Raw genomic sequence first — 27,585 nt, 5'->3', positions numbered from 1 at the left:
CTTTCCACTTGATGGCACTTAGAACAAGCCGAAAGGAGAAGAAGATTGATGAAATTTGTAAATGGAGAATTAGCTAGATCGTAAGTATAGACAGACAAATTGAAAATGGATAAAGATAAAGAAAATTATCGTCGAGGGAAATCCTATTTATATACTTTTGTACGATTATTAAATTTCTTTGAGAGATAGCGACGAAATATTCTTTATTGTATGAGAAAGTAAATGGTTGATAGATAAACCATGAGAAAGAAAAAAAAGAAGAAAAAAGAAAAAAAAAGAATAAATGAGAAAATATGAAAAATTGAAAAAATAACAAAAATATAGCACGAGAAGAAAAAAAAGAAAGAAAGAGAGAAAAGAATAAAGTAAATGGGAACGAAGATGATAAAAATGAGATGCAAGACATGGAATATCACGCGCTAAAATGTAACTTCGTATCGTAAAGTAACAGCACGCCATGTAATATGATAATGAAGTTAAAATATTAGTATTTCTAACCAACGTAAAAGAGATAGAGATAGATAGATAGATAGATAGATAGATAGATAGATAGATAGTGAAAAAGAGAGAGAGAGAGAGAGAGAGAGTTCTAATTTAAACTTCGTCGGTATACTTCCGTCTCTTGGAAATCTTTGGATAATCTGGTTAGCCATTGTTCCGATAATTTCTTATTTAATTTTTCCTTTTATTTATTTTTTCCTATTTCTTATTTTTTATTTATTTTTTTTTCTTTGTTTATTTTTTTCTAACATTCAGAATATATAATTTCAATGAAAATTAGATAGATTTTATCAAGAAAATATTTATATATGGTGCATACGAATTAAAATGCGATTTCGGGCGAGATATCAAAGAGTAAAGAAAAAAAAACAGAACGAGAGAGAGAGAGAGAGAGAGATAGAGAGAGAGAGAAAGACAGAAGACATCAATCTTTCTCATGTTCTCTTCTTTCTCTATCTCTCTCTCTCTCTCTCTCTATTTTTTTTAATTTTTTTACTTTTCTCTTCCAGTACAATTTCTACCAAGACGAGATCATCCTTATTCTTTTTTTCATTTCTTTCTTTCTTTCTTTCTTTCGTAAGATTTAATTACGCTTTCTAACTATTTAATATCGTATCGATCGATTAAACGAAACATTTGCACGCCTTAATTAACTTGACCCTTTCATTCTTCTATTCACTCGTTTTTTATCCTAACCTTTTTTTTTCTCTTTATCTCTTTTCAATTCTTAACCGAGATAACGTAACATAAGGTGCACTTACTCATGCAAAATTTCTTCTTTTGCATTTCGTCGATTATATTTCTTCTTTTTTTTTTTTTCTTTTCTTTTTTCTTTCAATCTTCTTTTATCCCACTTTTTCTCTTCTCGTCCTACAAAAGCCTTATACCTTAATATTCGTCCTAACGATCGTGATTTTCTTCGATGTTCGAAAGAAAATTAAAAAAAAAAAAAAAAAAAAAAAAAAAAAAAAAAGAAAAAAGAAAAAGAAAAAAAAAAGAAGGAAAAGAAAAGGAAAATTAAAAAATAGAGAAAAATATTTTAAATATATCGAAGTTCGAAGAGAAATAGGTCACAGATCGAACAACCGAGTGAACTGAAAAAAAATAATTAATTCGAGTAATCATTCTTTCGAGAGCAATCGGAAGAAAAAGGAACAATCATTAATATGTACACAAAAAAAAAAAAAAAAAAAAAAAAAAAAGAAAAAAAATCACGCGTACCGATAAGTACACGTTAATTTTCAAAATCGTTTCTTTTGCACTGGATGCTCGTCCTACGAAAAATATAATACAATCGTTTCTCTTTTTTTTTTTTCTAACATATCTTCTCTCTCTCTCTCTCTCTCTCTCTCTTCCTTCTCTATCACCTTCTCTCGAGGTGTACCAAACTTCAACGATAACATTTTCCACAAGGATAACTGTACGTCGGATGCATATTTTATTCGCGATATTAGAACGCGAACGCCGGACGGAAATGGAAATACCGATATCTGATATTGATTTCCCGCGAGCGAACTTGCTTTTTCTCTTTCTCTCTCTCTCTCTCTCTCTCTCTCTCTCTCTTTCTCTTTCACCCTCTCCCATCTCTTTTTTTTTCTTTCTGTCTTTCTCTCGCACAAACGGAAAACCCAATTACCGATAATGGATTTAACATTTTATATTCTGTGTCTCGTGGGAACTAAGAGTACGCACGTTCGGCGTCTCGTTAAAATACGATGAAGAAAGAACTTTGAGTGTGAAAGACAAAAGAAGAAAAAAAAAAAAAGAAAAAAAAAAAAAAAGAAAATTAGAGAGAGAAAGAGAGGGAGGTAGAGAGGGGAAGGCGAGGATGGCGAGGAAAGAATTATGAAAAAGTTCTTATCTCGCGTATGTTGAAGTAAATGCTTTAATAATCGTTCTACCGAGATATAATCTTCGTTGGATTTCGAGTCAAGTTTTTATTAATTTTTTGTGCTCTCTTTTATTTATTTATTTATTTCTTTTTTTTCTCTTTTTTTTGTTCCTTTCATTCCTTTTCTTCACTCTTCGTTCGTTTTTTCATCTTCGCGAAAAACTCTTTCTTAAGAAAAAGTACTCATCCCCGATCGCTCTTCTTATTCTTTATTCATTTATGTATGAATGTACATAGATATCCATGTAGAAGTATATGTACCAAGCATTTTCCTAGTTGATTCATGCAAATGTATCGCTTCTAAAGTGACTTTGGATGACGATGAAACTATATTCTCGAGTTATCTCTTCGATGGGAAAAAAAAAGAAAAGGAAAGAAAAAAAGAAAAAAAAAAAGAAAGAAAAAGAAACAGAAAAAGAAAGAGAAAGGAAAAAAATGAAGAACTAAAAAAAAAAAAAAAAGGAAAAGAGAAAACGAAAACGAGAAAAAAATAAGGAAAGAAAAAACTTGTAGCACCCAACGTATATGATCGATGATATCTATTCGTGAATACCTATGATTATATATATATATATACACACGTCTATGGTTTACCGAGGAGAATGCGAATTTTCGATTCTCGAAAAGAATGTTACGAGTACATACTTTTCTCTTCGTTCTTGTTCCGAATCGAAAGTTTGTAAAACGTTGCCCAGACAAGCGAAGATTTAAGAGAGAAAGAGAGAAAGAGAGAAAGAGAGAGAGAGAGAGAGAGAGAGAGAGAGAGAGAGAAAGAGAGAGATCTGTGTTCCACCGAGAGAAATTTCTTTCTTGACGTTTTTATATTTTCTTAAATATCGAATACACGTAAAGAAACGATAGATCGATCGGGTATCATCGATCAACGTCTATATCGTTGATTAAATTCTACCTATTGATACGATATAAGTCTATAAAATATCAGGCAAGAATAGACGATTATTATTAAATATCTAATGGATATGATATAATGATAGCACGTACAAAGTATATTAATATTTTTGATTTATTAACACTTACCAGTTTTAACCATGCGTTCGTCGTTAATATCTGATTCTTTTCATCCTGAAACACAAAGCATTTAATTAATTAATATGTTATATAGTTAGAACAAGTTGTCTGACAAATGATATAAAAATTTTATAAGCGACGATCAAACTTTTAGTTTCAACAAACTTCAAATGATTTATCGTTTCGTAAAGGAAAAAGAAAATTGTATCACATAATGTACGATACGATACAACAATTATCTATGTATATATATATATATATATATATATATATATATATATACATATATTTATTTATTTTTTGTATAGTCTCTAGATATATATGTAAAAAAGAATTAAAGATATATATATATAGAATCAACATTTTATATATACCTAAAAGAGCTTATTTCAAGTATCAAACTAAATCTCCATATTTTATATTAATTAGACATTCCTTCTGTCAAAAACGAAACACATTTTGAATTATTATTAATTCGACATTAATATGTATATTCTTTATTTATTCCAATAATGTTCAAACAAATACGAATAAACGATAAATGACCGTTTTGTACGATACGTCCTTTCATCGGGAGATTATCACAAATTTTATCGAATTTTACGTGCATAAGCAAAAATAATAAAAACAACATGGTAATATAAACTCGTACTATATAAATATTATCTAGATAGTTATATAGATTTTCAAAACGAAATTACAAAAAGGTGGAGGAGTAATAAAAGGAAGGGAACAATGTACCTATCACCTACCTGCGTGCCTATCTACCTACCTATTGCCTATCTATCTACCTACCTACCCGATCATATACGATCCAGAGAGAAAGAGTATTGCGCTTTTGAAAATTGCATACACAAACGCAAACTCAGGGTACGTGCGCAATTCAAGAAGACACACGATAAATATTTATTCGTAAAATGAATGGGATCGTGAAATGATCCACGCGATAGAGCAGCGTACTCGTTGGCATGCGCAAACATGATAATGTTGTATGATAAACATAATTCTCTCTCTCTCTCTCTCTCTCTCTCTCTCTCTCTTTCTCTTTGTTAATTTCTCTTCGAACGTCTTTTATAAATATTAATAATAATAATAATAATAAGAATAATATTAATAATAATATATCTAAAATAAACTAATAATTCATCGAAGGTATAAATGCGTAAGATATTCATCGACGACATTTTTTTTCAATTAATCGAATTTATTTTTCTATTCTGATAAATCGAAAAAAATCTCTTCAAACATTTTCCATTTACGCTTATGTCTGTCTCTCTATCTGTCCTGTTTGTATGTTGTACGTTCGCACGTATATATTATCGCTTGCGGATAAAAAATATCAATTTTCTTTTTTGCACCTACGTCCTTTTTTTTAAACACTATCATCGAAATTCCCGGCACAATTCAATATTTATACGATAATTTTGCCTGAAGTGTAAAAAATATTTCTCTTTCGATATCTAACGATTTAAAAAATGTTTACCCTTTAACGAACACGAATCATTTGCTAATCTCATTCTACTTATATTAAATGTTATATAATTTTTTACATCTATCATTCCAGGTAGAGAATGGATTGGAATATGAAAAAAAAAAATAAAAAAAAAACAAAAAAAAATTAGATAATTTTTATTAAAAAATAAATATAATTACAATTTGTTTTTTTTTACGACACGAGGCGTGGAAATAGAGAGAGAGAGAGAGAGAGAGAGAGAGAGAGAGAGAGAGAGAAAGGGATAGAACAAGTAAAAGAGAAAGAGAGAAATGGTGCAATGTCGGACGGTGTAGAAATTAACACTGCTTGTTCTCTGTTTCTTCGTACAAAGGAGTATTTCACTTTAGTTGAAGCTTCTGCCGACGTAAAATCCTCGATAATTAAGCATACGTACAACGTGAAACATGGAACACGATTAAAACCGCAGGACGTGCAAACACACTAGAAAAGGAGGTTCATCCTAGTCTGTGCTTATGCATTAGATAATATATGGACAAAGAGAAAACGTCTTTAGTAATACATATATATATATATATATATATATATATATGCATGCGCATATGTATGCATACATATAATTATGTATATATGTATATATCTATAGAGTACAGTTTAAAGTACCTTTTAAACGGATAATTTAACCTTTTGTCGTTAATGATACGAATCTTTCCTTTTTTTCTCCCTCCCTTTTTAAGTCTTAGATATAAAGAGAAAATAAAATAATAATGAAAAAGAAGGTAAATCATTATTTCACGGAGAACTACGTGACGAGTGGATTCTCAATGATAACGCGATGCAAACAAAATATGCAACATAGTGTACGAAAAAATGGGAAAGAAATGTTGTCGCATCTAAAAGCAAAGTTCGTGACTAACGAACTATGTCGCATCTGAAATTGAATGTACTAAAAAATAGAAAAAGGGTACAAATGATGATAATCGAAATTGTTCGCACGACTTTGTCGAAACAACGTACTTGAAATCTTTTGAAAAAATAAAAGAACGTTGGAACGTTGTCTTCTTTTTTTTTCTTTTTTTTTTTTTTTTTTTATTACACTTCGATTTTATTTCTTTTTCTCCCTCTTCTGGAGAGTATTATTTGAAGAAAAAAGAATAATAATAATAAATGAGGTCAAATTCTTGTCCAATACCGAATTAGCGAATGGTCTTTCAATGAGAAAAAAAAAAAAAGAAAAAAGAGAACGAAGAACACGTACGTTCTTCGGGCAAACTTGCAAACTTACATTAACATTTTTTTGAACGAGAAAGAGATGATAAAAAAAGAAAAAAAAAAAAAATTAAAAAAAGAAAAAGAAAACTTCTTGTAAGATAGAAACATTTTGTCAGGGTATTTTCTTTCCTTCTTTCTTTCTTTCTTTTCCCTTCCATTACATCTGATTTCTTTTTCTCTTTCTCTTTCTCTTTTTATATATGATAAAGCATAAAACTCGGAAACATTCTTCTTGCACGTAGGTGCAAAAAAAAAAAAAAGAAAAAAAGAAAAGTTACTAAACAAAGATGAAGACGAAAGAAGAAAAAGAAGTAAGAAAGAAAGAAAATAAGGAAGGAAGGTAAGAAGGAAGGAAGGAAAGAAAGAAAAATAGGGGATATAACAAAAAATCAAAGTCCAGCTAAAAGAAGTGGAAAAAGTATTTTATAACATAAGGTAAGGATTGAAATGGGGTGAGTGATATACAACCATGGTACGAGATCTTTTTTGTCCAAAAATATTTGCTGTGCGATATTTTTTACCTTACCCAACTTTAAAAACTTCCTTGAAACTAAGCAATACAGTGAAAGACGTAGGAGACATCAGGGAGCATGAAATAATAAGAAAGCTACTATTACGTACTTGCAAGGATGAGTGAAAGAAAATTTATGGAGGTTATTTTTCGTGGACCCATCCAAGAACTTACGTATACATATACATATATATATATATATATATATATATATATATATATATATATATGAAGTCATCGATGTACGTGTACGTATGTATGTCTCTAAGTTATGCATTTTGCTATCAAACGTATAATCATCGTAACGATGAAGCTGATAAATTGAAAGTATAATAAGTATTGATTTTTCAAACTTAAATAATAAATATATTACTCGACGAAATAAAGCGGCTTTATTAAATAAATAAATTACGCGGTTTCGATTAATAACCCAAAATAATTGATAAGTTTAAATATTTATTTACGATTATATTGCCGCATAATAATATAAATTTTTCTCGCTAGTAATTCGCCGTTGATATTATTACGTAGTAATTAAAACGATAATTAAAAACTCCAATAATAATAATAATAATAATAATACTAATAATAATAATAATAATAATAATAATAATAATAATAATAATAATAATTACATAGATTATCGTAGATATGCGAACGCCATTAGAAATAATCTATCGTTTCCGAAATAAAATTCTTTATAAAGTTCTTTTCTCGCGTGAATAAAAAAAAAAAAAAAAAAAAAAAGAGAGAAAAAAGATTCAAACAATGTTTACGCATACGGAAATAATATCCTCCGTCTATCCTTCTATCGTATAAAGAAAAAAAACAGAAAAAAAAAGAAAAAAAAAAGAAATTGTACCATATCGCTTTTACTATTCGTCTATTATTTTTCATATGATCTTCCTGCGCACGAGAGTTTACATTGAAATTGAATCGTAGATATCTCTTACGTCTCGTATCTTTATGCAAAATTTTCTCGTAATACGTAAATATGTTAGTATTTAGATAGTAACTACACATATGCATACGAAATATATATATATATATATATATATATATATATATATATATACATATATATATAAGAGAAGAAACTGTATACATAGATATGTAAGTAGGTACATAGAGGCGCATTATCACAGTCACAATCTCCGGAGCGCAAATATAAATGAAGCAAAGAAAACGAGCAAGTAAAGTGAGAGAGAGAGAGAGAGAGAGAGAAATTCGCTTGCAAATATGGAAAACTTAATGCAACGTCTTCGTACGTTCGTTCGTTCGTTCGTTCGTTAACATTACTCTTCTGCACGTAATCCTTGCATTTCACGAAAATTTCAAGTTAAATAAATATACCTTCACTAATACATACTTGTATACTCGAAAATGAATAAGATCTGACCTCGTTGTGAAAGCTTTAAGTATCAAAACGATGACGTCTATTTCTTCTTTTTTTTCTTTTTTCTTTTTTTCTCCTTTTTCTTTTCTCTTTTTCCTTTTCTTTTTACATTCCTATATACATGTACACATATATATCGCATTTATAATTATTTACGTACCTTTATTTTTATCACGTCATAAGACACATTAAAAAGATATCGTTCTACTTCTTTTCTTTATTTTTTTTTTATTTTCTTTTCTTTTTTCTTTTTTTTTTAATTTTCACGATAGCGATACAGAAAGAGAGAGAGAGAGAGAGAGAGAGAGAGAGAGACAGAGAGAGAAAAGAGGGAGTGAGAGAGAGAGAGAGAGAAAAAGAGAGAAGTAAATTCAGTACAAGCGACAACGTATCGGATTGGATATTAAATGAAGGATCATTGAGTAGGTATAACGAAGCCATCGATGTTGGGCTGATGATATTGAGTTTCAGGGACATATTCATTGACATTGAATGTTATTATCGTTAATGGGAGGAAAGTCAGCGTGCGACGTGGCGATATAAAGAACGCGTGAAAACGAACAAGGAGAAAAGGAGATCGACTCGGAGAGCACTCTAAACTCTCATTCTCTCACCCTTTCTCTCTCTCTCTCTCTCTCTCTCCTCTCTCTCTCTATTCGTATGCGGTTCAACTAACCTCTATATATGTTACAAAGGAGACGAGAGGCATAATAGAAAGCTTTCACAACAAACTTCCATCGGTCGATGGATATATGGCACTTCATAGCATTGTGCATTTTAATGTCGATAGAAATGGTAATGGCTGTCGATGTTATATCGTCGAGAGAGAGAGAGAGAGAGAGAGAGAGAGAGAGAGAGAGAGAGAGAGAGAGAGAGAGAGAGAGACTGTTCTTATTCTCTCGTTTAAAGAATTTTTTACAAGAGCCAAATCGAATTTATTATTTTCTTTTTTCTTATATTAATAAATTATCTGTGTATGCGAATTTTTTATTAAGAAAAAAAAAAAAAAAAAAAAAAGAAAAATTGTCCAGCTTCGTTAAATAATATAACAGAAAGGCGAAAGTAGGGAAATGAAAAAAAAAAAAAGAATTGTATTTTACAAAGAAAGAAATACAACGAGATACTTACCACGTCGATAATTTGTTGTAAAGTTATTCCAAACTTAACTTCCAGTGGTTCGCTCTCATTGGCTACTGGTCGTTCCAAAGTATTGTAATTCGACAATAAGTTATTTAATAATCGTTTCTCGTGTTGTCCACCCAGGCTCTCTGTAATCAAAAGAAAAAAAAAAAGAAGGAAAAATTAATATAATTATGTTTGATACATTCTCTCGTCTATCTATTACTTACACGTGTGTAAGAATATATAAATAAATATATATATATATATATATATATATTGTTTAAAAATTTGAAAGTTAAATCTGATTAAGACAGATATAAAATTTAGGAGATATTCAAGTGTAAAAAATCGTTGGAAACGACGTTGATAAATTTTTCAATAAAAGAAATTAAACGAGATTGACATGGATCGTAATGATCGACGATTAAGTATAATGGTTTTAAGAGATAAAAAATGTCGGCTATGTCGGTGCTGATAAAAGAAATGAAAGAACGGGGCCTTCCATTTCCTTTTCTCTTTTCTTTCTTTTTTCATTTTCTTTTCTCTTGTTTTCTTTTTCTTTTGTTTTTTTCCCCCTTTTATTTTTATGCTCCGTACGAGCATAGTAAAACGAAGACCCCCCTTTTTTTTAGGACGAGAATTCGCCTTGATAACGATCAACCACCGGAATAATTAATTATTCCTTTCGAGTTGACTTCGCTCTGTATAAAAAGAATATCCCTATTGTATCAGTCGTACGTTTTTTTATAAAAAATAAAATAAACAAAACACGTGACTATAGATAAATGCAAAAGGAAGAAATGAAATTGTTGCAAGAAATGCAATTTCTTTTTCCTTTTTTTTTTTCAAGCTCATTCTTGACATATATTTATATATACATATATGTGTCTATGTGTGTATATGAAAATGTTTCATTCTCTATTCATAAAGAGGAACTCGAAGAGACACTTGTTGCACGTGTGTGTATTTACGATTATACAAATAATAATTATAAACATTATCTTATAGTATTAAAAATTATATATTCGATAGGCAAAATATTGTTCAATTTTAAATAAAAATTATCACCTTGAGAATAAAACAAATTCTCAAATGAACTTATTGAAAAATGTTTTAAATATCGATTCATTTCTTTGGCAATTTATAGAATGCGGGTGTCTGCAAATTTCATTAAAGGTCCTCATCGTGATAACGCTTACTAAGGGTATAATGAGAGTGAGAGAGAGAGAGAGAGAAGTAGAGAGAGAAAGAGAAAAAAACAGGAAGAGAGAGAGAGAGAGAGAGAGAGAGAGAGAGAGAGAGAGTGAAGAAAAACGAGGAAAGGGGTCGGTCAGAACGAAGCGCAAGCAGAGAGAGCACAATTAATGGCCCAAGCCAGATCTAAATCCTACATAGGCTCTTAAAATCCTTCTTAACGATAAAAAGCCATATGAGAGGAATCGTCCAACGATATTTTATTTCGCTTTGGATGACACTATATCGATTTGCCGGCGCGATAAATCGATAAATCTAATATCACGAGCAATATCTTTACGACCTAACTGAAACATCCTCCATATACACGTAACTATAATACCTATACGTGTATGTGTGTATGTGTATAAGTAACAAATCAAGATAGAAAATCATAGTGGAAATTTAGAAAAAGGGATATCTATTATATTTTCGATTGTAATTTATCACAAAAAGGAAAGAAAAGGAATGGATAGGAAAGGAAAGAAATGAAAAGAAAAAAAAAATAAAAACAAATAAAACAACAAATAGAAAAGCTTAATAGAAATATCTTAAGAATGTGTTGGGATTGATAATATATATTAACAAACGAACACTGTTTAGAATTCTTTCGAGATACTTAGAAGACCTAGATGAGTACATATACGATTAGTGCATACTTCGAAACAATTCCGAAACTGAACTCACTGAGAAATTGGGAAACAATGCGGATCGCGTAGCTTACTACATTCTCCTTCTCTCTCTCTCTCTCTCTCTCTCTCTCTCTCTCTCTCTCTTTCTCTCTATCTTCTGAATTGTTAATCGATATAGACATTTCCATGTATTCATTGTCCACTATAAAGCTGCTCTAATTTATTACCGAAAAGCAATAGCCAGAACATTAGAGAGAAAGAGAGAGAGGGAGAGAGAGAGAGAGAGAGAAACAAACAGTACCTAATCCTTGGACAAAGTTGACAAAATTCTATTCATTCAAATTCAACAAAATCGTACTCAGGTTTGAAGCAATGAAAGCAAAGCTTTTCGAAAGATCGAACGTGAAATGCAACAGGATTGTGTAATACGTTTCAGGTGTAGAATAATGACGTTCCTTTATCCATTGTAGAATTCATAGCACGTGCGACTATCGAAGGGCGAAGAGAAGAGGAAAGAAGAGAAGAGAAGAGGAAAGAAGAGAAGAGAAGAGGAAAGAAGAGAAGAGAAGAGGAAAAAAGAGAAGAGAAGAGGAAAAAAGAAAAGAAAAGAGGAAAGAAAAGAAGAGAAGAAAAGGTGTGAAAGGATATGTTAGAGACAGAGAGAAACATACAGAGAGAAAGAGAGAGAGAGAGAGAGAGAGAGAGAGAGAGAGAGAGAGAGAGAGAGAGGTCGAACTGTCGCGAATACACAGATATAAGATCATGAAAGTAGTATACAAGAAGAGACTTTATACGGATTGAATTTCCTCCCTCTTCCTCTCCCTCTCTCACTCTCTCTCTTTTTCTTTCTTTTTCTCTGTCTATCTTACTCTCATCTTCCTCGTTTCCTTTCCTCTATTCGGTATTCGGAAGGCAAAGTTCGTACGTGAAGTAACGGAGGTTCGAAATTGTCCTACAAAATTTACCATCCCTTTCCTTCAACCCATCCACCCAATTCCCCTCTTCCATCCCCGGTCACACAAGTCCCAGTAAAGATGATCGCAAAGACGCCATTTTCGGTTGGCGATCACGTATATCCGTATTTCGTCCGGTAAAAATTGGGAAGGAGGGCGGAGGCAAGAGTCCGCTTCTATATCAGAGATATGGTGAAATAAGAAGATAGAATATTGTCGGTATACGTGGCCCCGTATGTTACTTCATATATTTATCTTATCTCACATCTAAACACCATACGATAAAAATACTTTTTTTTTTATATTTTTCTTTGTTAAACAATTATAAATGATGTTTTTCCGTGGCCAGGGATGGGAGGGCGTAAGGGCGAACTTTATATTATATTATATTTTATGTCGTGGACCAGTGGCAAGTATTGACAGTCTTATAACTCTAAGTATCGACGAGGTAATATATATATATATATATATATGAGAGAGAAAGAGAGAGAGAGAGAGAGAGAGAGAGAGAGTATTAAAAGTCGTACGAGTTTCAAGGTTGTTCTAACGGTTAAGAATTAAGTACCGCGAAAATGGCCCCAACGAAACTGGGACGAGAACGTTCCTTCTTGAAAGTCTCGATGCATGAAATGTACGTAACTCGAAGTAGGTAGGTATGTAAGTACCTACCTATACTTTGGGAAAGAGAAAGACAGAGACAGAGAGAGAGAGGGGGGGGGGGGTGGGAGACACCGTTTATAGATTATATAATAAGGAACTCGGCCAAGTTCTTTCTCTCTTTTTCTTCTTCATTTTCTTCCTCTTTCTTTTTTTTTTTTCTTTTTCTTTTTCTTTTTCTTTCTTCTTCCTCCTCCTCCTCCTCTTCCTCCTTTTATCTCTTCTTCCTCCTCCCAAGAAACAAATTGAGATTCTTTCAGGAGATGAACGTCGATGCACCGACACTTTGCGAAATATTTATTCGTTTACAAAATTCATTCGTTAAAGCCGCTCGTATTTCTTCGAACCAACGCGATAAATTCTTTCGGACGTTGGTATGAGAAGGATAAAATATTACCAACTTGAGCATTATCGTAACCTGTTAAATTATGAACAGAAGCTTGGTATTCCAAAGGTAAGTACGAAGAAGATTAACTTCGGAATATTGAACGAAGAAAGGAAAAAAGAGAGAGAGAGAGAGAGAGAGAGAGAGAGAGAGAGAGAGAGAGGTAGAGAGTGGGGGAGGGAGAGGGGTGAAAAGTAACCAAGAAGAATAAATTAATTTACTGTCATTATCGTTATCTCCTTTATAATAAATAACACATTCTTACGTGATTGTAATAAATAAGATTGATTATTATTAATAATGACAAGTTTGACGATTATTAATTTTATTTTATATACGATTGGAATGGCATTTATTTTGTTATTGTCAATTATCTAAATTTACATAACTACGTAAAATAATTTATATATATATGTGTGTGTGTATGTGTGTGTGTGTGTACGTAGATATTTTTTGTTTATCGTCTATTAGATTATTTTGTTAAAAATACGACTGATTCGTTGCCTATCTTATTCATCGATTTCGAATTCTAATAATGAAATCCGTGGTAGTTATAATACGATACAATGAAAACTATATCAATCCTTAGTAATTAGTATCAATTATGTGACAACTTTATGAACAGTTGTAAAAGACGCCGCCATATTGAGTTAATAGACAGACTGAACTGATACATAATAGTACTGTTCGTTTTCGAAAATGGAAAAGCAAAACGGATATACGGTTATACATCCACTGTTAATTCCTTTGTGCGGTTAAGGATAGACAGAATACGAATAATGCTCGATACTTTTCAAAAGAAATTATTCGCTCTCGACTACGATATTACATTGGTATCTCTCTGCACCATTCAAATTAATACTTACTACTAGTAAATGTATTACGAATTGTAGCTCTTGATGAATGGCATTCAATGTTTCGAATTTTTTATTTTTTATTTTTTTCATTTCCCTTCTTTTCTATCCTTTTTTTTCTTTTTCTTTTTTTCATACGTCTACCTAACGACAAAAAGTGAAATAAATCGTGGCACGAAGTTCTCAATATTATACGTAATTGTTCTATCTCGATATATTATATTAAATATTTTTTGGATATAAAATTTGAAAGTATATATTTACATAAAGAAATACTTTTCAATTAAATATAAAATTCATTATCAATAAATTTCAAATATACAAGAGAACATAATGTTAATTATTTCACATAATGTTAATTACTCTAATGATCTAATAACAAATATATGAAACTCTGTTAATAATATATTTCTATCATTCTCTCTCTCTCTCTCTCTCTCTCTCTCTCTCTCTCTGCATCTATTATCCTCTAATATTAGAAAATAATTACGAAGGGAGTAAATGTGAATACTCAAATTATTTTTACCTAATGTATGTCAATAACGTTATATTTTATAACATCTGTTAAGGCTATAAAGAGAAATGAAACGAATTGATTATTCGTTTTCCAAGGAGAATTCGTTTCTCGATAAGGAAAGTAACACGTTTATTCGAAGGGACGGAAGAGTTCCCTTAAAATACCGATAAAATGAAATCAATAATTATCGCGCTCTACTTATCGTGGCAACTACGACGACCATCGTCGTATACTTCGTCGTCGTCGTCGTCGTCGTCGTCGTCGTCGTCATCTCGAGGGCATAGATCGAAAAAAGAAACGAAGCGAGAAAAAATGTATTCCTTCTCTTTCTCTCTTTTAAGAATAATACTATAACTCGATATGCCTTTATAAAAATTCTGCGATTTTGTGTGACTATGTAGAAAGACGAAAAACGGACCATGAACCCTTTTAACGATCCTTCAGGTAGAAAGTAATTGATTGTACTTGGACGCCATTTTGAGTTTCTCTACTCTTTTAAAGAAAGAGAAACGAGAAAGAGGGATGAAACGCGTTCTACACGATTCGCTCGAACGAAGGAAAACGACGGTAATAATTAATGAGACGTGCTTAAAAGTCGGTAGAAGAAAGTTTCCGCGGGAAAACTTTCTTTCCTGTGGAAATTCCGAGAAAAACGTGCTCTGCATGGACTCTCAATGAGAAATGATATAAAATTCAAGATATAAAGAAATTCCGTTTGGTTTTCTTTTTTCTCTCTCCCTCTCTCTCTCTCTCTCTATCTCTCTATCTCTATCTCTGTCTCCTCTTTCGTCTTTAAGGGGGGGAAAAGAAAAGAAAAGAAAAGAAAAGAAAAGAAAAGAAAAAAAAGAAAGGATATAGAAAGAAAGGAGAAAAGAAATTAACGAAAAAAAAAGAAAGCGGATTGGAAGGGGCGGAGAGGGGGGAAGGGGTTAGAGGGAAGAAAGGAAAAAAGAAAAAAATGGAAGAAAAGTAGATAAGTTTGGGGATATAAAGAGGATCAAGATCGGATCGTTGTTATTTCTCTTGCAAAAAAAGAGGAAGAAAAAATTGTTTTCGAAGGAGCTTTCAAAGAGAATATCCGCACCCAGCATAATTTTCTCGTCAAAATTAATCCTAATTCTTTTTTTTTTTTCTTCTTCCTCTTCCTCCCCTCTTCTTCCCTCTTCCCCTTCCACATAACCTTTCCCTTTCTCCTTTATTTCAAATAGGTTTAATTCAATTCCACGAGCAACTTCCAAAAGTTACATAAGTATAGGTATTATACGTTTAACCAAATCGGCCAAAAAGTTTTCTTTCCTCCTTCTACCAATCCCTGATCCCTTCTCCTCCTCCTCCTCCTACTCCTACCTGCAGCCGACACCTCTACGCTTCTCCCCCCTCCCCTCACCCTTCCAATCCGCACCACCCAATCCTCCTCATCGAAAATCCTACGATTTCTACATATAGATAACTTATGCATGAATAGATGGAACGTTAAAATCACTTGAATTTCCCTCGAACATTCATGTAATAACCCGAGGTATTCTCTTATCCGGATTCTCATTAAAACGTTGTAACCATAAAGATCATCATTATATTATCTCTATACGAGAAACTTTATCTATCAAGATGATGCTTTATAACCATCATTAGAATTATAATATTATAAGAATTAATGTGCCACGTTCTTATTACTCTTTACACATATATACGACGATAATATTATTATATTTATGATTGCAATCTCGTAGTATTTACGATCATTCATCTCGCTTAATGATAATGATGAATATTATAAAAGAAAAATAAAATGATATTAATGCAAAATTATAAAATCAAAGGTAAAATTAGGACAAATGTAGATTTGTACAATGAAATTCGTGAAATATTTTTTAAGTTCGACTAAGAAAAAAGAGTGGGATTAAAAAAAAAAGAGAGAGAGAGAGAGAGAGAGAGAGAGAGAGAAAAAAAGGATTCTCTCATTTACTTTACTTATTGTTTGATGGTTTAACAAGAGTTAGGACGATCTTTGAGTACGAACTTTCAAATTAACTTAAAAGAAGGTAGAGAGAAGAAAGAAGATGGAGAAAAATGTAACGTAATTATATTTATGTAAATTGGACCATTGCGTAATTTCAACGTTTTGTTCATGGATAGAAAAATTCTCTCTACGGTAGAAGTCTCTTCTTTCGATTGCTCGATGCGGATTTATTTTTTTCCTTTTTTTTTTAATTAATTAATTATCTTATCATCCTATCATGTGAAACGATCCGCATGATGATTTTTCTCTTGTTATAATTTTGTTCCTTTCTCTCTTTTTCTCTTCTTTTTTTGTTTTTTTTTTTTTTTTATTTGTATTAATTAATAATAAAAATCGAATTAAAATCGGCACCGAACTGTGTTAAGTCTTACGATTTTTTAAATTTACGTTTTCTAAATAAATCCGTAATCCTTATCGAAAAATTTTTCTTACTCATCATATATATTTGTAATCTGATGAAATTAATAAAAAAAAAAAAAAAAAAAAAAAAAAAAAAAAAAAAAAAAAAAATAAATACACAAATAAATAAATAAAAGATTAATAGAAAATTACGAGTGTTTATAATACGATTGAATATCGGAATAAAAATGAATTTTTCGAAATAGATTTCATTTTGATAATACCTCGATATGAATTGATATTTGATGTGTTACATTCAACCGGAAAAGGTAAAAAAAAAAGATAATAGTAACTCTAACTTCGTCATAGTCATCATCGTACAATTTGCCAAATACGTTGTTAACTCGGTCCTATCCAATATCAATTCTTTTTTCTGTTTTCGCTTCACTTCGCGTTTGTTTTTGTTTTGTTTTGTTTTGTTTTTGTTTCCCTTGGCACTCGGGATAATTCGATAAATTGAAAAGGAAGGAGATATGATGTCGACTACGACTACGACTACGACGGCGACGACGATGATATGACGTTGGATTGGATAGATCGATTCTGTAAAAGACAGATATATTGATACAGATATATCCACGAGGGTATTCTATCAAAATGTATATCAAAATGTAAAGTGGCTTTTAGCTATCACTTACACAAAAACTAAAATGTCCGTCAAGAGGAGAATTTTCGAAAGAGAATTAAAAAGAAAAAAAAAAAAAAAGAAAAAAAACAAAGAAAAAAAAAAGAACAAAACGAAACAAACAAACGTATGAATAAATAAAGAGGGAAGAGGAAAAAGATCAAAAAAAGAAAAAAAAAAAACAAAAAAAAAAAACAGAAAATACTTACGAGACGATCGAGTTTCATTCAAATCACATCGAACGTATTATTTCGATTCGTTATCGACGAATACTAACGATAAAAAAAAAAAAAAAAAAAAAATGCCATAGCACGTGTCACTCTCGTTAAATTCGATTCTGCTAATCAACATCTGTCAAATATTTGTAACGCCACCGGCATCGTATTGTATGCAAATAAAAGCACCTATTGTTTGAACGATACATCGCGAATACGCATCGTATTTACTGAATATTTTTCGAACTCATTTAAACGACGATTTGAGATCGACCGTATATAATCACTTTTGAAAATATTCCCACGAGTCATTTTCTCTCTCTCACTCTCTCTGTGTCTCTCTCTCTCTCTCTCTCTCTCTCTCTCTCTCTCTCTCTCTCTCTCTCTCTCTCTCTCTGTCTGTCTTTCTTTTTCTTTCTAACGAACTTTTAACAACTGTACATATTTATCGAACTAACGAATTTACGATAGATCCATTAATTAGGATTCATTAAAAATGATATTGCCTTCTCGTTTTTTCTGTGTATTAACATCCATGTACTAATGTACATAATATTCTCTATATAAATCTCTATATAAATCACTCTTTCTCTCTCAATCTTTCTCTCTCTCTCTCTCTCTCTCTCTCTTTTTCTATCTATCTATCTATCTATCTCTCTTTTTCTCTCTTCGAAAATTATAATTTACATCATTTAATTATTATCTGTTCTCTAAAATGTATTTGATTAATAAGCGCGAATTAATTTATCTATATAAAAAAATAGAAATATTTTAAAGTAAATATTGAATTGGTCCAATAAATATTGCCGAAATTTTCGATATAACAAAATATTAATATTCTTTATTTAATAAACATTAAATACTACAATGTCATTTATTTATTTATATGATATAAGATACTAAATATTTTTGTCACCAACACGAAGATAAAATATTTTGTTTTACTTTGATGTATTTTTTTGTTTTTTTTTTTTTTTTTATTTAGATATACATATATATAGAGAACTATAAAGAAAACTAAAAAGTCTCAATAAAAAAAAAAAAAATAAAATATTACATATACGTAATATTATTTATTTAGATGTAACAAATATTTTTTCAATCAAAAATACTAATGTCATTTATTATTTATTAATCAAATCCAATGACGTTTTACCATAAAAAAAGATCATTAAAAAATAATTAAATAATTTCTTTATATAGATAATTGTTCTATGTGAAAAAAAAAAAAAGAAAAAAATAAAATAAAAAGAAGAAGAAAATTCATTTTCGATGAATGAACTCGATGATGGATAATTTCTCTATACGTAACATTTCTCATTAATTAATTTTGAATTAGATAAAGATAGAGAGAGGCGAAGAGAGAAAATGAGAAAGAGAGAGAGAGAGAGAGAGAGAGAGAGAGAGAATAAGTAATTATCACGACGAAGAAAAACAATTGTCTGCATGAATGACTCAAAGTCATAGTTGAGAGTAAATGCGTGAAAACGAGATCTTGAGATAAGAAAGTCGACATATATATGCTAGAATATATACAGCTTTTTATGTTAATGTTGTGTGTGTGTGTGTGTGTGTGTAGGTGTGTATGTAGGTGTGTGTGGGTGTATGAATATTCGCCTGCGCATCAACTCTTCCTGTTGGCTGGGTTCTCGTGCTAAAGTACCTAAGTGGAAGCTTATTGCGCTCTCGCGCACCCTTTACAGGGCAGCTTAAGTTACCCAAGAATATATATATATATATATATTTATATATATATACATAAAAGATGGAAAGAAAATATATAAGAGGTGAGAATCAATCGGATAATTTTAGTGATAGCTTTATCTCTCTTCCTTTTTTACTTTTTCTTCTTCTTTTTCTTGTTTTCCCTTTGAACTTTTTGCGATACTCACACGTTTATAAAACATTTTTCCTACGATTTATTTTCGTTGTTTCGTCTTTTACGAATATCACGTGCGTCAATGTATCCTTGAATCGTAAGTAATTAATATCCAATCGCAATTCATTTTCTTTTCTTCCTTTTTTCTCTTTTTTTCTTTTTTTTTTCTTTTCTTTTCTTCCTTTGTTCTCTTTTTTCTTTTTTTCTTTTCTTTTCTTTCTTTTTTCTTTTCTTCTTTTGATTTCCCGAGCAAAATTAAAATGAATTCAATTTTTGAAATATGTAATATGAATTTCATTTTTTCTTTTTTTCTTTTTGTTATTTTCTCTTTTTAAACCGACAAAGATATAATTGTTCTAAATTACTTTTTTCTAAGAAAAATGTAAATTAAATCTTTCATGTGCACGAGTTATAATAATTGTTTTACCACGGTCAACAGATTAATCAAGTTAGTATCTAGGATGCGCTTAAACGTTCAAGACGGATGCATCCGCGGCAATAATTTTCATCAGCTTACGTACGACAACATGGAAATTTGGCGTCAGTGGTGAAAGGATTAAGGATCATAATAATAATTACACGTTAACTATGCAAAACGGAAAATACGTTCTTACACCTAATCCTATACATATATATATATTCTTCTTAATAGGTATGCATATATAATAAAAATATATATAATAAAAAGTATATAAATATAAAAAAAATAATAATAACTATGTATACATATAAATGAAAAAAGAAAAAAATTAAATAAATTCCATTAATTAAATTCCAATATAAATATATATTATCGAGGCGATATTAGAGAAATAACAATATGATCATAGTCATTCGACTTAAAATGATGTACAAAATTTATACGTACGACAGCTTATGATTATCAAAAATAATCTATGAAGTGTGAAAGGCAAGATAAAGTAAGATAAGAAAAAAAAAAAGAAACAAGACCATACGAGTGAAGAAGAATGAACGCGAAATATTTTTTAACGTTTGGAATCTTTCAATGTTAGATGACAAAGGACGAGATCGTTATGTTCGTTTCGAATCTGATGGTATGCATATTTACCTACCTACATACCTAAATACCTACATAAATACATACATACATATAAACAATATATACATACATAGATTGATAAATACATAAAGAGAGATATTAAGCGATAGTAGAAAACCATATATACTTCGTAGATGTATATATACGAGACATTGCAGGTAGTAAACGTGCGGAAGGTGTATCGTAGCAGTTCGAGGGCTCAACAGGATGTATAAGTGTTCTCTACGCGGGGACTAAAAGAAAGAGGGTTATATCCATCCTAGAGATAAAAGAGAGATAGACATAGATAGCTAGATAGATAGACAGAAGGAGAGGGAGAGCTAGTTCCTATCCAGCTAGGTAGCTAGCTAACAGAGGAGAAAGCAGCGTGCAGTTTGCTCGTGAAAGAGGCGCGGCGAAGCGGAGCTATGCGGAGGCACGAAGCTCCATTGATCCGCGAAGAATATATACACCGCCTACGAGCTAACTTTGATCGTGCTGTAAACAAAATCCCCCCCCGTACCCGACTTTTCCACCTGCATCTTTTTCCCCCGCCTCCTTCCCTTTGCTACACCTCGTTCACTCTTTCTTTATCTCTCTCTCTCTCTCTCTCTCTCTCTCTCTTTTTCCTACTCACTTTGTTCTATTATCCCTCGAGAAATCCTCCTAACTTTTTTTTTTCCCTTTCTCTTTGTCCTTATCTCTTTTTCTCATTCCTTCTTTTTTTTTCTCTTTCTTTACACCCATCTTCACTCCCTGATATTTCCAAGAACATTTAATAACATCCCTGCCATGACAATATTCCATTCCTACTTACTCACCGTAACCTTCTTCTATTCTTTAAACGTTTTAACTTCACGTAAGAATGTAATATTTATTGTTCTGTAATTCAAAGAATTATTAAAGTGCATACGTAAGAATTATCAGATGGATGTTATTATACTCTCGGTCAAGTTATTGTTTATTAAGCGTAACAGCAAATTTTTTTCTTTCCTCTTCTTTTTTTTTTTCTTTCCTTTTTTTCTCTTTTTTTTTTTTTCTTTTGTTCTAACTGATAGTATCTATCTAACAAAAACTGCGTTCCTTTTTTTTTTCTTGTTACCCCTTTCTCTCTCTCTCTCTCTCTTTCTCTCTCTATCTATCTATCTTTCTTTATCTTTCTCTCGGTCCTTTTATCATACAAGGATTTCAGCTTCATTGGTTTTAGAAGGTCTACGTAGGTGTAAATTACATGGCTTCTAATAGAACCCGTTTTACTCTTATTACTTCGTTTTCTATCTCCTTCTCTCTCTCTCTCTCTCTCTCACTCTCTCTCTCTCTCTCTCTCTCTGTCTCTCTCTCTCTCTCTCTCTCTCTCTCTCTCTCTCTGTCTCTCTCTCTCTTTCTGTAAACGAGCGCTGAATAGAAGAACTCGACGAACTAACGGGTTAACTTGGTAGAAAGGTGGTAAAAAGGAAAGATGCTCTGGGAGAAATCGTTAAACGTTTTAAAGATACATTCATGCGGGATTTGTTTCTTTATGGCACTGATATTAACACGGATGTAACAATTATGTTCCTAAAATTTGCGGAAATATCGTTTCTATTTTTTTTCTCTTTTCTTTTTCTTCTTCCGTATTTCTCATTCATATATAAAATCAAATCCGATCCGATAGACGCTTTCCCCATTTTTCTTCTTTGTCATTTCTATTACACCAACAATGAGAATTTTTCTTTCTTTCTTTCTTTCTTTCTTTCTTTCTTTCTTTCTTTTTTCTTTTTTATCATCATTTTCGTTTGGTTCGAATAATTCCGTCGAATAGAGAGGGATTAAATCGATTTTTTTTTTAATATATATATATATATATATATATATATATTATGATACATTGTTCAAAGAAAGAAATAATTTCTTTTTTCTTTTTAATCAGTTAAAAAAAAAAAATATATATATATATATATATACACATGTATACCCATTGTATAATATTACATTTATATTACAAAAATATTTTTTCATATATAAATGGAATAAGGATAATACGTTGATCGTGCCAACGCATCGAGCTTGCGTACAAGTTTCAACAAACCCCCATTGTTTCTTCAAGAGGATTTACGGCCGTTACGAAGAAGTTAACTTTGATCCTGGCGCAAACGGAGTTTCGTCGTCACGCCAAAACCTTGTCACGTGGAACGTGAGAGTATAGAATAGATTTCTAAATGAACGCTTCCGCGTTTATGCATCAAAGACATTCTCGTCGTTGCCAAACGACTAATAATTAAGCCCCCCTGCTCCGCCCCCTCTCCATGTACCAATCTAATAAAACTAATTACTATTAAGACAATTAAGACATTTCCCGTATGTAATTTATTATTGAGTCAAAAATTTCCAAAAGAAAAACAAAGAAAAAAAAAAACAGAAAAAAAATGAAGAAAAAAAAAAAACTTCTAATCAATGAAATAATATCGACCCAACCTTTTATATATTTAATATCTACAATCGTGCAAAAGAGTTCAGTTTTTCTATTCTAATTACTGCCCATTGACCCAAATCCATTATCAAAGTTATCGAATTTTTAATGGCTCACTCTTATCGTCTTTCGGCATTATAATAAATTTATTTCAAGATAAAATCCGAAGTAGTAATATCTTTCGGATATTAATATAATAAATAGAAATATATTGTATAGTATCTTTTCAATGATGATACATATTTTTTTTCATTTAATATTTTCATAAATACGTATAGTTGAAATTAATAGAATATTATTTATATGAAAAAAAAAAAAAAAAAAAAAAAAAAAAAAAAGAAAAAAAGGAGGAAGACAAAAAATTAGAGACATTTAAAGACAATTAGCACATTATCTCGTGTAATATATATATATATATATATATATATATATATATATAATGGATCGTGGTCTGGGGAGAGAGCATAGTTCCAATCGAAAACTTATAAAACTCTGCAAGCTTGTACCTGGTACGTGCTAATGAGCTTGAACAAGATATAGATATAGAGATAGAGATAGAGATAAAGATAGAGCTAGACAGAAAGAAAGAGAAAAAGAGAGAGAGAGAGAGAGAGAGAGAGAAAGAGCAAAGAGTAAGTTTCAAAGGATACAGGAAAGGTATTACAAGATGAGAGCTTGACACCTAAGAGAGGTTACAAGGAAAGGAGTTATCGGGATTACGACTTAGGGGTGACAAAACTTAGGTGAAATTTGCGGGAACGCGGCATGACTTGACGTATTTAGGTAGTATTCGTATACTTACCGACCAGTAGTCGTGTGGTCGATGGAACGAAGCCGAAACTACATGACGAGGAGGAGTTTAGTAGTGGTAGCAATAGTAATAGTAGTAGTACTAGTAGTAGTAGTAGTTGCAAAGGACGAACTAACGAGAGAGAGAGAGAGAGAGAGAGAGAGAAAGGTACTCGGGTGCTCAAGTTCCAGCAACGGACTAATCAAAAGCTTTAATTGGGTTTCTGCCAAACATACAGAGACTACCACTGCCGAACTCGCGTTCCATTTTGCGAGATACGAATGCATCCATCCTATCCTCTCCCACTCCTACACATCCCGAACCCTTTTCCCCTTCGCCCTTCTTTTAGATACGTGCCGATCTACCATGGTCTCATCGGAAATCGTTCCGAACGATTTCGTATCGAGATTTGAAATCTCTCTCACACACTCTCTCTCTCTCACTCTCTCTCTCACACACACATACACACACACAGTATCTATCTATAGATCTATCTCTTTTTCGCATTTAATAATTTCATAAAGGAAGACAGTATGATAAAAATCCGTCCATCAATTCGAACATTATTTCCAAAGGTTTATCAATTTTTATTAATCCCCACGAATGTTATTTAAAATAATAAAGGCGAATCGTAAGACTTTCTTCTTATAATTTTTCTTTATTTCGTAATTACTTTTTTTTTTTTTTTTTTTTTTTTAATAAATATCATTAAGCCTTTTAACTATCACCCTCGTATGTCTCAGTTTACTTTCCTCTATTTTTCTTTTTTTTTCCTTTTTTTTCTTTCCGTCGTTGTCCTCGCCCCTAACCAACCTACCCCTACCCCTACCACCCCACCCACCTATTCCCCCCTCCCCCTCCTCAAAATCCTTTTTCCATCCGTAGGTACAATTTTTCACATGTTTTTACGACGACCCGACCCGACGTTCACCTGATCCCGCATTTATCTAACCCAAGGGGTGGTCGTTACGTATCCTTATCCGGAAGTAGATGAGAGTCTTCGTTAATCGCGTCCAACAAACGTGATTTTCATTTTCCTTTCTCGCCCGACGTGTAAAAGTTTTACTCTAACGGATAATAATTCACACCGTTTACGTGAACACACGTAGAAGAGTCGGACGGCTTGCGGAAGGTATTATGAAAGAAAAAAAAATTATTAAAAGAAGGGGGAGGGAGAAAGAGGGAAATAAAAAGAGAGAAAGGAAAAGAGAGAGAGAGAGAGAGAGAAAAGGAAAAGAAAGAAGAAGAAAGAATGAAATCCATTTTGAAATACCGTAGACAACAGCCGTAACATATCGTTTTGCACACCAACGTCATTGTTCGTACTTCGTACTTCCGGTGGATGCAAGTTTAATAATAAAAAAAAAAAGAAAAAAAAAAAGAAAAAAGAAAGAAAGAAAAAGAGAAAGGGGGAAAAATAAAAAAAATGATGAAAATCTAAGTGCTAAGAGAACTTAAATTAAATTTCACCAGAAAACGCTAAACCCTGCGCACCGTGGCGAATCGATGGTTTGGGAAAACGTGAGATAGGAAAATAGGCCGGTGAGTTAACCGACCTGTACTTTTGGGTTTTTTCTCTTTTTTTTTTCTTTTGTTTCTTTTTTTTTTCATCTCTTTTTTCATCCTTTTTTCACTTTCTTTTTTTACCAATGAAATTGAATATTCATCGATATCGAGGAAAAAAAGAAACCTTTTTCGAGCCTTTTTCACCAGAAAAACGAAACGTCGACCTTGACAAATCGTTAGATGATAAATATATATATATATATATATATATATATATATATATATATATTTTCTTACTTTGTTTCCTATAGGGAATAAAAACTTTGAAAATTTGCGTGCTTATACGTCTCTACGTGACGGAGATATTTTTTAATATATAAATAAAAGGATAAAATATTTTATCTAATTAATTATAAACCTATAGATTAATTTTATTTATTAATTATCAATGAAAAATTTCGATCGTTCAAGCTTACACATACATACGTATATTGTATACGTGTATGTATACATACATACATACATAGATAGATACATACGTACATGCAATCTTGAGTACCTAGTAGACGGAAACAAATTTCTTTTTTTTTTATTTATTTTCTTTTTCTTGGAAAACTTCGAACTTTTTACTTTCTAAGACTAGGCTACTGATATACTTGGTCAAGAAATTTCACGTTACCTCATCGCTCTCTCATCGTAAATTTCTTCTTGTCCGCAATACTCCGGAACTATCGTTTAAAAATTTATTTTCATCGCACGTGACACACACGGGGATAGTTTAACGGTCCGAAACTAAATTTGACTTTAAGCAAAATGCCGAGAACGTAACGATGCTTTCCCATTATACAACGTGAATATTTATAGGCGTACTTCCGTCTAACGTCGTCCATATTTTTTCATTATCGAAGCACTAACTCGTTGTCCAAACCTATACCTCATTTCTATAGTATAAATTATTCGTATGGTTTCAAGGATGAGTATGCACATTTCCTTTTTTCTTTTTTGCATATATATATATATATATATATATATATATATTTTTTTTTCTTTTTTTTTCAAATTTAACAATACATTCCTGCGAATCAAAAAATTAGTTGGAGCTGTCTATAAAAGAATTAAAAAAAAAAACGTACAAACATTCCTCCCTTTCGTTTTTCAAAAATGACGTTCTCCCATTTATCAATTTCTAAACTTGCGTATTTGAGAATTTCTACGGGACGTAATTGCACGAAGATGGATAATATTACGCTCGTTCAATTTCATTTAATTATTTATCATCAATGTCATTGTTTTATTCTAGGCAAGCGAATGATTGAAATTCGTAGATCGAAAGCGCGGTTATTGACTATATCATATCCGCTGATTATTTCGAAAATAGATTAAAGAGCGTCACGTTGTCGATTGACATCATTATTAAATAATTACAAATGCTCGTGTAAATGGCGTTATAACAAACAGATCGTTCGCTCGTACGATGAATTATATCGAACGATGAATTACATCGTCTGATTAAGACATTACATAGTGTTGTGAAAATCATTCTTTCATGCACCATAAAACAATCATTTTGTCTTTGTCCTTTCGAAAACTTTATTCGACAATTATTATTATTTAAAATATATGTATATATATATATATATATATATATATATATGTTTACTTAAATTAAGTAGATACTTGCATATCAAACAAATCGACAAGCACGTCGACACGCGCACATAGACAGATATTTAATATATCGTCGACGAAATCGACATCGAAATTTCAAAATCAAATCTTTTATCACTTCACTCGCGTGAATTTTGTTATTAATTAAATGATTCAACGATTTTTGTTAATTGATGTCGAAAAATTTATTCCCAATCGGTATACACTTTGATTTATAAATTATCAATGATACTATTGTCGAAAATAAAACGTTCAATTGAAAAGAGAATAAGAGATCGTTAAATAATTAATAAATAATATTATATATACGCGTGTAACGTAGTATCTATTACTATACACATTGTCGATTCATAACACGACAATCATTTCAATTTTTCTCGATTAAAGATATTCGATTTTTGTTTATCATTTTTCATTTTTTAAACGTTAAGCATCGCAATCCTTCGAAAATATTAAAATATATCGTTCACTTATTACAAGCCGATTTTATATTGACCTTTCTAGAGATTTAGATAAAAAAAGAAAAAAAAAAAAAAAAAAAAGAAAAAAAGAAAAGAAAAAGAAGAAAAAGGAAATGGATAAAGGAATC

The 27,585-nt window shown here is 31.3% G+C and overlaps 1 protein-coding gene across 6 annotated transcripts in view; it reads right to left on the bottom strand.

The window, feature by feature from the left end:
• The window catches only part of nAChRalpha6 (nicotinic acetylcholine receptor alpha6), a 246,307-nt gene that overhangs the window by 148,751 nt on the left and 69,971 nt on the right, over nt 1-27,585 (bottom strand). For all 6 annotated transcript variants that reach the window (XM_085657693.1, XM_085657692.1, XM_085657696.1 and 3 more), the window contains exons 3-4: nt 9,182-9,321; nt 3,431-3,475 (exon numbers count right to left, since the gene is read on the bottom strand). In XM_085657693.1, coding sequence (XP_085513819.1) covers nt 3,431-3,475; nt 9,182-9,321 — 185 coding nt within the window. The remainder of the gene's footprint in view (nt 1-3,430; nt 3,476-9,181; nt 9,322-27,585) is intronic.

Source organism: Vespa mandarinia, chromosome 6 (genome assembly GCF_050613455.1).
Source record: "Vespa mandarinia isolate Hongniang chromosome 6, ASM5061345v1, whole genome shotgun sequence".
Lineage (NCBI taxonomy): Eukaryota > Metazoa > Arthropoda > Insecta > Hymenoptera > Vespidae > Vespa > Vespa mandarinia.
This window is presented reverse-complemented; position numbering and strand designations above follow the sequence as displayed.